Source organism: Rhipicephalus sanguineus, unplaced genomic scaffold (assembly GCF_013339695.2).
Source record: "Rhipicephalus sanguineus isolate Rsan-2018 unplaced genomic scaffold, BIME_Rsan_1.4 Seq4043, whole genome shotgun sequence".
NCBI classification, from domain to species: domain Eukaryota; kingdom Metazoa; phylum Arthropoda; class Arachnida; order Ixodida; family Ixodidae; genus Rhipicephalus; species Rhipicephalus sanguineus.
Genome location: NW_023615182.1, coordinates 27,883 through 39,412, shown reverse-complemented (window position 1 = coordinate 39,412; position 11,530 = coordinate 27,883). Strand labels below are relative to the sequence as shown.

The following is an 11,530-nucleotide window of genomic DNA, read 5'->3' as shown; positions in this document are numbered from 1 at the left end:
GCAACCCAAGGAACTCGCGGAGCTTTCGGAGTGATGTTGGGCGAGGGAAGTCGCGCAAGGCTTGGACTTTCTTGTCCAACGGCCTGATTCCCTCTTTTGTCACACGGTGTCCGAGGAACTCAATATCGTCGACACCAAAGACACACTTTGCGGGGTTGATGAGAAGGCCATGTTCCTGGAGTCGAGAAAATAGCAGACGCAAATGGGTGCAATGCTGTTCGGGGGAAACACTAGCCACCAGGAGGTCGTCGAGATATGCAAATACGAAGGGAAGTCCACGAGTTACTTCGTTTATAAACCTCTGGAACGTCTGAGCAGCGTTTCGCAATCCGAACGGCATGCGAACATACTCGAAAAGTCCGAATGGTGTCACAATTGCAGTCTTCGGGATGTCCGCTGGCTCGACCGGAATCTGGTGGTAGGCCTTTACCAAGTCTATTTTGCTGAATATCACCGCTCCCGCGAGGTTGGCAGAGAAGTCGTGAATGTGAGGGAGGGGATAGCGATCAGGTATGGTGCGCGCGTTGAGTGCTCGATAGTCACCACAGGGGCGCCAATCCCCTGGATCACGCTTTGGGACCATGTGGAGAGCTGACGACCAACTGCTCGACGAAGGGCGGATGATGCCCAGTTGCAGCATGTGGTCGAATTCTCTTTTCGCGATGGCAAGGCGGTCCCCAGCGAGGCGCCTGGGTCGGCAAAATACTGGAGGGCCAGTAGTGACAACATGATGCGTGACGTTGTGACGTACAGGCAGCTCAAGGTTGGAAGGCTTCGTGATGGCTGGAAAGTCTGCTAGAATTGAGGCGAACATAGATGCCGGTATCTGTGGCGCCGTTCCAGTGGTATATGTTGGAGGTGCGAGGATGCCTTGTATGGACATCCTGGTCGTTGTGTCGACGAGTCGACGTGCCCGGAGGTCAACGCTGAGGGCGAAGTGTGTCAGAAAATCAGCACCCAATATGGCCATGCGTACATCTGCAACAACGAACACCCATCGGAAGGTGCGTCGGAGACCCAAATCGATGGTGAGAGAGCGCTGACCATATGTATTGATGGCAGAGTTGTTGGCTGCTTGAAGGGGAGCAGTCTGCGGAGAGCGCTGCCGGTCGAGTCGTGTGGCAGGAACGACACTGACCTCTGCACCTGTGTCCACGAGAAATCGATGTCCGGCAATCCTGTCAGTGACGTAGAATAGGCGGCTTGTCGTATGGCAAGAGTCACTGGCCGCCATCAGTGGCTCTGCGGTACGTTTCCCTGCCAGCTGCAAGGAGGACGACACTGACGCGCGCTGGCACCGAAGTTGCTGTGATACCAGCAGTAGACGCGTCGACGAGGACCGGAACGGGAGCTAGACCTCGGAGACAATCTGGGACGGTAATCGCGGTCTCGTCGACGGGGGTGAGACGGTGGCCGTAGGGCATTAACAGTCTCGGCGAGGTCGTCGATCAGTTGCTCCAGGCGAGACTGCCGGTCCTCGAGTTGCGACAACGGAACGCTAGATGCCGTAGCCACAGTACCTCCTACTGCATAGTCAGCGACGCGATCGGCCTGCTCCGCCAGCTTGTCGAGGGGCAGGTCGTCAGGTGCGGTAGCCAAGGCAAGGACTACATTCTGTGGCAGGCGCTGGAAAAACAGTTCTCGCAGCAGCGGGCTGTTTACATCCAACTTACAGCCACTGAGAAGCTGCTGCATGCGACGTAGCAGTTCTGACGGTCGCCGGTCGCCGAGCTCCTCTTCGTTGAGAAGCTGCTGGAGACGCCTGCGCACAGACACAGACTTGCGTTGCAGCACCGTCGTTTTAAAGTGGTCATAAGGTGTGGTTTCATGGGGCGTGCACACAAGGTCGTGAAACGCTGCAACCACTTCCGTAGAGAGCGCGGAGACAGCGTGGCAATACTTCGCTTGTTGCGAGGTAATGCGCCGAAGGGCAAAGATGGCCTCCACGTGCGTGAACCAGGCTGCAGGATTCTGGGGCCAAAACGACGGCAGGTGAATCTGCACCGTGGCGATGCCCTCTGCGCCGATCGTCGGTCTGTCGCTTGTGTTCCCGTCCATGATGTAGTGCTCGCCCTGCGATCACGTCCGTGTCACCACGTTATAGGGACTGAGGTTAGATCCACTATAACAATGCGTGTGGCGGCGAGCGTAAAAACCAGGGAACCGTTCAGACCGATGGCAGGAGCAGAAGAAGACTATTCTTTATTTTTCGTTTTCTTTTCATCGCAGCCCGCAGCACGAGGAACGAGGAGCGTGCGCATGCACATGCGCCTGTGCGCGCCATAATTAATAGTCAGCCGATGCAGACGACGATGGCCGCTAGAGGTTAATATTTGCCTTAGTGTCCCTTCAATCTTTGCTTCGCCCAATATATATCCATACAGTGTTTTTTTATTGCAATAGAAATTATATGGACACTATCGGCTGGTTTTTGCCCTCATCGTTGCCGGCATGTCCCGGATATGTATGTGTATGTATATATAAATAAAAGCCACAAAGAAAAATAAATCGGAAACAAAAGCGTTCCGAAGCGCGCCACCGGGAGTAGAACCTGCGACCCCTCGCTCCACAGCGCGCCGCTTTAAACCAACGTCTTTAAACAACTCGGCCACGCGCCTCCGGTTGTTCAGGGGGTGCTAATGGCGAGCTATTTATAATACAGCATTTAACGCTGGCGGCACGCACATCCCGGAGGCGCTTCAGCGTGTGCAGTATAACCCGCGAGATTGCCCGAAAGGCGCGCTTTAAAGCAACACTCCTACGTTTTCCTTCAGTTTGAAAACTGTCCTTGAGACGCGCACTAAAATGACCCATTTCTGTACCCACACGCAATGTGGAACGCCGGGTAAACATTTTTCAGGGACTTTAGGTAAACAATGCGTCGAAAGCCACCGCATGGCGGGAGACGTGGAGGGGTCACTCCACGCGCCGCAGTATTCAAGAAAAAAAAAAGATCTAAGAGCGCGTTGGGTTACGAAGTAATAACTGTGACAGTTCTTAGTTCGCGCTCATCGTGTGTATACCTGTACGTTCTTTTCGAGCGTCCTTTCTTGTGTTTGAGCAGCGTGCTGCAAGGGTCGAGCTGTGACAGTTGTTAGGTCGCGGTCGTTCTGGGTGTGTTCTTTTTGTGAGTCCTTTTGCGTTTCAGCGGCGCGCTGCAAGTATCGAGCTGCTTGCAGTTCTTCTTGTAACCATAGAGTTTCATACTTACTAGAGGGAACTCTGGCGCTAGTGTCAAAAAATACCGAGGGTAAGCGAGTACAAGTACCTCGGAGTATGGGTAAATGAGGGGGATAGATATATGGAGGTACAAGAGAAAGCATCGGTAGCAAAGGGAAAGAGGAATGCTGCAATTATGAAGCACAGAGCTTTATGGGGATACAATAGGTACGAGGTGCTTCGAGGGCTGTGGAAGGGTGTGATGGTTCCGGGGCTTACATTTGGGAACTCAGTGGTGTGCATGAAGTCAGAGGTGCAATCAGGAATGGATGTAAATCAAAGGACGGTGGGCCGCCTCGCGTTGGGCGCTCACGGGAAGACGACAAATGAGGCGGTGAAGGGTGATATGGGATGGACAGGCTTTGAAGTGAGGGAAGCTCAGAGCAAAATGAGATTCGAAGAGAGGCTGAGGAAAATGAAGGAGAGTAGATGGGCAGAGAAGGTTTTCAGGTATTTGTATAGAAAAAGCGTTGACACGCAGTGGAGAAAAAGAACTAGGAGGCTCACCAGTAAATATACGGCTGGCAGTGCGGCCGATATGGCAACAAGGAGCATTAAGCGGAAGGTCAGAGAGGCGGAGAGGACTTATTGGATGACAGCGATGGAAAAGAAGCCGGCTCTGAGTAACTACCGAATAGGAAAAAACGAAATAAGGAGGGAAAGGTTTTATGATAATTCAAGGGGAAGCGCTTACTGTTTGAAGCAAGGTCGGGCTGCCTTAGAACGCGTAGTTATAAAGCGAGAGCAGTAACGAAGAAGAACAATGTACATGCTGCGGGGGAACTAAGGAAACGATGGAACATGTACTGATTGAATGTGGCGATATTCACCCAGGTATACGTGTGGGCACGAGTCTACATGAAGCCTTGGGTTTTAGGGACAACAATGGAAAGCTGAACACGACCGCGATAGAAATAAGTAAGAGACGGTTAGAGTATTGGTGGCAGAAAAGTAGAGATAAAGAACAAAAATAAATAATGGGGGAAAAATAAGGTCATTCTGCCTTAAGAGGCAGAGAGATGGACCGTGAATTTATATTTTTTGGTATAATAACATAGATTTAATCAATGTAGATAAGGTATTAGGCCAACATGAAACAAGGAAGTTTTTTTTTTTTTTTTCTTCTTCGAGCCTGGTGGCAGACATGTCACCGCCCCGTTTTAAAGGGGACGCTCATAGCATCCATCCATCCATCCTATGGGAGCTGCAACGCATGACGCTTCAGCCAGCATGGGAATGATGGGTAGTACACAAATTTGTCTAAACTTCGTTCTTTCGGCTCCGTTTGGCTCCGCGTCGGCTGCATCCGCTTTGTCGCAAAACTAAATTCAGCAAAAGTCAGCAGTTCCACTTCACCACTTCTACTTTTTTAGGCTAACCAAATCAAACCTGGTCACGAAGTTCACAACGGTCTATTCTTTTATCCGAAACAAACGCCAAAACACAGCAATAAACAAAGCCACAAGTACGTTTGAAGCCGCAAGCACGAAGACTAGGCAAATTTGTGTACTACCCATCATTCCCATGGTAGCTGAACGATCGCAGCGCCAGAGTCCCCTCTAGTAAATTTTAGGAAACTCTATGCTTGTAACATCCTAATTTGTTGCTATAGCATTCGTTGCTTCGCCGTTGCGGCGAAACTGACATTTTTTCTCTGAATATATATTCCATCTTTCGCTGACTTTGTCCTGCGGCCGAGCTTCGCCTTTTGTGCCTGTCCAGGGGCGTAGCCAGGTGGGTGGTTGGGGTGGTTCAACACCTCCCCCCCCTTAAATTTTCAGTTTCTCTTGCGTATAGATACACGCGCACATACAAATGCACGCACGAACACACATAAAGTATGGTTGAACCCCTCCTCCAGCCCCCCGAAAATTATTTCTGGCTACGCCCCTGATGCTTCACGTCGCTTCTCGATCGCTTCCCGAATTTCTTTGTTCCACCAGCTTTTCGGCTTTCTTTTTCTAGCGAATCCCTATTTCTGTTGTCATTAGATATAACAGCTCAGAATACTATACCCAGTCCCTGAGTTGTATTTTGCCTACTCCTTCAACTCTTGCGGCTATATTTGTTATTTGTCTGTCATTTAAATACGAGCTGCCAAACTTCGATTCTATGCTCTCTTTTCCAGTTTTATATCCCATTCATAGGCGTGTGCAGGGTTTCCCATTAAGGGGGGGGGGAGGCAAAGGTTTATCCCAGCCCTACCCCCTCCCCCCCTCGTTGGTCGAGTCTCTTTCTTTCTCTCTCTCTATTTCTTACTTTTTATCTTTTTATATCTTTATTCCCTATTTCTCTCTATTTTTCTCTTCCTTTTTCTTTCTATCGCTTTCTTTTTGTTGATTTTCTATTTCTCTCCCACTTTATCACGACTCCTGCCTGCCCAACTTTAGCATTGCTATCAGGGGCGTAGCCAGAAATTTTTTTCGGGGGGGGGGGGGGGGGGTTCAAGCATACATGTTCGTGCGTGCGTTTGTATGTGCGCGTGTATATATACGCAAGCAAAACTGAAAAATTTCGGGGGGGGGGGGGGGGTTGAAACCTCCCCCCCTGGCTACGCCCCTGATCACTATCAGCCTTATTTCGGCTCACGTTCATGCTCACGTCTACCCACACATGCTTCAACGCACTAGCGTCCATACGCCAGCTCAGTATTTATTGATCATAGGCAGGAGTTACCAAACGGAGGGAGGGGAGGTGCCTTGACCTCGGCATGCAAACTCTTTCACGGGAAGTTCTTTATAAAAACATGTCGTGTGAGTGATCTCTTTCAATAAAAATGTCCTTACTGGACTGGAACCACGGGTAACTCGTATATGATAGTACGAGATAAAAAAGTGTGAAGTATAGCACCTATTATGCGAGATATTGATGTTAAAGAGCATTGACACCATGGTCGAAAAAGCTAATTATATGCTAACGGACCCATGAGTCGACTCACTCAGGCTCAGACTGAGCCGTGAGTCTGATTCTGAGTGAGTCCGAGTGAATAAAATCTTGGTGAGTTTAAGTCCTAGTGAGTCCGGCTGAGAAAAATTTTAGTGAGTTTGAGTCCGAGTGAGCCCGTTAGAGGAAAATTTTGGTGAGCCTGAGTCCGAGTGAGCAGGGCAAAATATATTTCATGAGTGAGTCTGAGTGAGCTCCACATTTTTTGCCGACCTATGATCACGTGTTCGTCTGACACTCGCTGTACACGGCAGTGGGGCTAGCCCCATTCTTGTCCACTTGAGGAGTCACACCGCACAAATTACGGTCAACTACAACAACTTCGCTGTTAAAAATTAAAATGAAGCGATGACGTGCTTCTCGCAATGGCCTGTCTTTGTTCCATGGCATTGTACTGAAGATGGGAAGTAAACAGCTCTTGGGATGCAACATCAGGGGCCTTCGGCCGCCATTATCGTCAAAAACTTGCTTGGCCAGCACCCAGCTCTTTAAACAATCATGAGACATGTCCGACTCAGTAAACGTTCGGGGGGGGGGGGGGGGGGGGTCTCTGCCCTCTTCGTGCGCACGCCTATGATCCCATTTATAATGTTATGTGTTTATGATCACTACCCAAGCTGCTAATCCCTTTCTCGCTTGTTCTCATTTCTCTCAGTTTGTCATAGATTCCTTCTAGCTGTCATGACACAATCAATGTTCGATTGGCTGTTTCCGATTTCCCACGTGATCTGCTCATCACGCATATGTATATATACGGCCCGTGCTAGCTATCGCAAGACTATGCCGCTCGCAGAGATATGGTAATTACTTCCCATTGGTGTCTGTATATCCGTCAAGGTCGATCACGTATATGGTCATTCTAACGGGTTATAACGGCTTATAGAAGCGACACCAACGGCGTGAGGTTGAACGAGAAGTAGCGCACGCGCTCCCATAGGAGCTCGGCTATCAGTGCATTCTAGTAGTTCCAGCAGGTCGTGCTCCTGCTTGAAATGCAAGGTGTATGACCGGGCTAGTTGGTATTCCATAGTGACGCGAACAGCGCGTGAAACACACTAGGACGAGTCCTCGTCAGTTACTCGTCCTTGTGTGTTCCACGCGCTGTTCACGTCACTTAAAATGCAGCCAGCAGGTCAGGGATCCAGTATGTCGTGATGTCGAGAAATAAGAGGTTTCAGAAACTATGTGCCCCTTCGACTGGACGGATCTTGAACGCGAGCTCCTACGAAGCGACGCCTAAACCGGAGTGGAGCGAACTTACTTCGTGCGTCAAGTAAAGTCACGGCCACGACGCAGGATGTGGTCATGTGGTCGCGATCAAGTAGGTTTAAGAACGATTGCTGTAGCGGAAATTATGCCTCAAGAGTGAAGCCATGCCCCCCAAAAGATGGCAGCCGCAGCGGCCCTCTTAGTAGACGCACAATAAAGCGGTACTACCGTTTAGCGAAGAAAAGGAAATTTATTTTTTCTTCGCATGCCCTACCCAGTTTAACAGGGCAAATTTTTCCGGACAGCGTTGAGGATTCTCAACGTGCGACTTTGTGTTACCGGTTTCCTTAAGAAGCATCGAAGCTGTTTAGCAAATCGTTCCTTGTGAGTCGATCGCAGGAAACAATCGTCATCTTAACGGGTAATATGCCACAGTGCGGCTACCTGAGAACGAGTACAGAGAGAGAGAGAAATAAAGAAACAAAGAGACAAGGAAAGATATGAAGAGAAAAAATTTTGTCGAAAAAAAAATTCATGAAGCGGGATTCGAACTCGCGTGCCCGCGATCGGAAGGCGAGCGTCCTAACTACTCGGCTATCCAGGCACGCTAGCAGGGCATAGCATAGCCCTGTATAACATAGTGTAGCAAGGGGGTGGGAAAGGGAAGTGAGCGTGAGGAGATGTGATCGTGAGGAGGGAAAGGAGGAGCAGAGAGAGTAAAGCGTAGCGCAGAATGAATGAGAAAGAGAGAGATAGAAGTGCACAAAGAAAAAGGAAGAGAGACAGAACATCAACGAAAGAGAAAGAAGTAGACAGAGAGAAAGGAAGATAGAAACAGGAGGTAGCAAGCATCACGTCGTATAGCGACCAGATACCCCACCACCTGATCAAACCGCGCATGCGCGGTAGCTAAGCCAAGCCCACCGACGGAGACATCGCGCGCAAACTCCGCTCTATAGTGCATAGCCTGGCTGCGTATCTCGAAGCTAAACGTGTCGCTCGACTGGGAGTACGAACGGCGACGGGTCCGTGGTTCACTGGGCCAAGCTTTGCGCGACATAGTGCTAATTGCGTGCAATTCTATTAACACGGAAGTGTTTTATGCTGGGTCCATCAAGACTTTCATGACGTATTTCCGTCACGGAAATACGTCATGAGCATCCCCGTTATTACGGGGCGGTGACGTGTGCCACCAGGCTCGAAAAAAAAAAAGAAAAATGCGCCGTTGCTACGACCGTCCCATTCGGCGCGTTTCCAATAGAAGTGCACTTTCGTTAACGCTTTAACACACCGCGAGGTGGCGGATTTAGCCCAAGCCTCGCTCATAGTATCCATCCATATCGAAAAATAGCCCTCTGACGCTTGCCTGGCTGTCGCACCGCGTTCTCCGCTCGCCCTGAGAGAATTAACGGCCAGCCTAGAGGGAAGACACGGTGCGCTTGCGTTTCTCTTCGCGTTTCACGACGCTTTGAAGGAGTGCATATTGATTATCAGTGTTTATTATGTGCGTGTTGATGCCATCTTTGCGCGGGATTCACCATATGCGTGTCCACATATACGTTAAGAACGTCTGCTACCGCAAGGGTTAAATCATGATCATGGGCGTCAGTCGTCGGTACGGAGATGTGCCACTAGGCGTCAACGCGAGGTCGTCCACATCAAGCGGTGCTTTATATGCCAAACAGTAAACATTATGCACCATAAACAATCAACTACTTCTGTGACACGTTTTACTTTCGTGTTATACCGATTCCTATGACGCAGGGATCAGCCATCTTTTTTTTTTCATTAGAGACCAAGTCATCAATCTCATCCCAATTTTTTACTTTAATCGGAAACAACGATCTTTTATTTCATACTTAACCTACCGCTTACATTAACAGAGCACGACCACTTGATCTCTAAGCGGATACAATACAAAATGAGTATGTTTCCGATATTAATGGGGGGGGGGGGGCAAAAACTGGCTTCACTTCTGTGAGGCACGCGAGCTTCCACGACAGAATCTTTTATTGCGATAGCAATTATATGGACACTCTCGACTGGTTTTTGCCGTCGGCGTCACCGTCATGTCCCGTATATATATATATATATATATATATATATATATATATATATATATATATATATATATATATATATATATCAAAGCCACAAAGAAAAATAATTCAGAAATACTTTCCGGAATCGAACGGGCTACCTCTCGCTCCGCAGCGCGCGGCGTTAAAGGCCAACTCCGGCGATTTTTTGGCCATGTCAAAGTAATGGTGCTTTTATATTCCTGAGACGCTCCTGTCACGGGTCCGATAGCAGAAACACTCGGCAAATTGGAGAATAATTTTAAATAAGCAAAAAGGCTCAACACCGAAACCGAAACCCAACCGAGCATACTGTCTTCGCGTGACGTATAAGTGGTTACAAAACCGGAAATCATACAAGGCATGCCGGTCCCGCCAGCGCGTAGTATGAAAGCTGCGAAAGCGGCGAAGAGCAGACGCTCATTTGAAAGGTGACTCCGTCGGAAATCTTGTGTGTGACTGACCGTGTCACGTGCACAAGCTGAGCTGTCGGAAAATGACAGCTGCGATTCCGACGCATTTGGAGGCCAACTGTAATGGTCATTCCTCTTCGATGAAGTGGAACACACCTGTTTAGCTCTTTGCTTGCCTGGTTGCACATTCCACCGCAAGATGGCACCACCTGTCCAGGGAGCACAAGTTTGTGGGGCCGTGATCGGGTAAAATGCTATCGCTGAGAAGTTCGCGGACTAACTAAAGCTTCTTAATATTGCTATGGGAAGAGTGCATAAGTTTGGCAATAGCGGCGTTCAACATCGCGTTGGTACGGCCGAAGGAATTTAATATAAGCCAAGTATGAGCCACCTTTCGCACCATTAGGTTACGTTGTTTCGCACGTTGCGAAGCTCACTGTATATGCTACGGGAAGTGTTTCCGTGGTGTTCATGCACGTGCATTCTTTAGTCGGTACGGTATTACCGTACTTTCCGTGTGGTAAACCGGCACTGCTAGCTAAAACGCAGGGTAATCGAATTAGGTGCGAGGGTTTCGTGACTGCCAACGGGGAATCATGTGCAGCCCACAACGCGACACCACTCATTGCCACCCATCGCACGCATTACCACAAGGAACTGAAATTCACACGCCCAGCCAAAGAAGCGCTCGCCAAACACTCGCGATTATTGCCTTGCGGATAGCAGACGCTCTAGGGGCCCCTCGGTTCCGTCACTTCCGCTTAACAAAAATGACGTCACGCACCCAATGTTGCCAATAATTTTGGGAAGCGAGGTGGGGAGAGTCGGGGCAATCAATAAAATTCATTTGCAATGAACCCGCGTATGTCTCCAGCTTGTAATTTGGCATATATAACAGGACCGTGAAAAGGAACGTACCCAGCGAATTTTATTGAGATCCATGGACCTCGAAAAATCGCCGGAGTTGGCCTTTAAACGGCTAGGCCACGAAGAGTACCGTCTTTCAACACGCTAACGGCGAGCTGTTTATATACACCATTTACTTCAGTGTGCTTTCTTGCTCACCAGCGAAATGGCGCGAAGTGCGCGAGGAGAGCGTTTAAAGGTCATCGCCCCGCTTGCAGTGTTGCGCGCGCGCATCCGTGCACTTGTCCCAACAGGGCGTGGTCGCCTGCGTGCGCGCTTATCTCGTGGAGGGAGTAGGGTGGTTGTATGTCTTGTGCTTTCACCGCGATATCTGCGCTGAAGTTACAGAGCACACGAAGGTCACTCCGCTCGCTACAGCGGCTACGTTTGCGAAACGAGCACGCTGTTCACAGAAAGAAGTAACAACTGTGACACTTGATATTTTGCGCTCGTCCCGTGTGTGCTCTTTTCGTGCGTCCTTTGCGCTTGAGCGACGCGCTGGAAATTTCGAGCTGCTTTCCGTTCTTCGCGTTACATTCCAATGTGTTGCTATCGCATTCATTGCTTCGCCGTTGCGGCGAAACTGTGACTTTTTTTTTAAACCTCCTTGTTCGCGATGGACGCGCCGAACGCCACCGTGCGTTTGCAGTCGAACGTAGTGCGTCGCTCAGAAGCCGATGGCACGAAGGGCGTGCTACTTGCTGGTTTGATTTTTCCCAAGTGTTCACATTCAACATAAGTACTATTCAGAAACTAATTAAC

General features: G+C 49.4%; 1 protein-coding gene across 1 annotated transcript; it reads right to left on the bottom strand.

Annotated features, from left to right (window-relative positions):
* Positions 1-1,233: 1,233 nt before the first annotated feature.
* LOC119377211 (uncharacterized) lies at positions 1,234-2,058 on the bottom strand. The gene has a single exon (XM_037646785.1). The coding sequence runs from the start codon at positions 2,056-2,058 to the stop codon at positions 1,234-1,236; it is 825 nt and encodes a 274-aa protein (XP_037502713.1).
* Positions 2,059-11,530: the final 9,472 nt, after the last annotated feature.

Bases quoted from the DNA above. Each gene is read 5' to 3' on its own strand.
- LOC119377211 (XM_037646785.1), bottom strand. From the start codon at position 2,058: ATGGACGGGAACACAAGCGACAGACCGACGATCGGCGCAGAGGGCATC.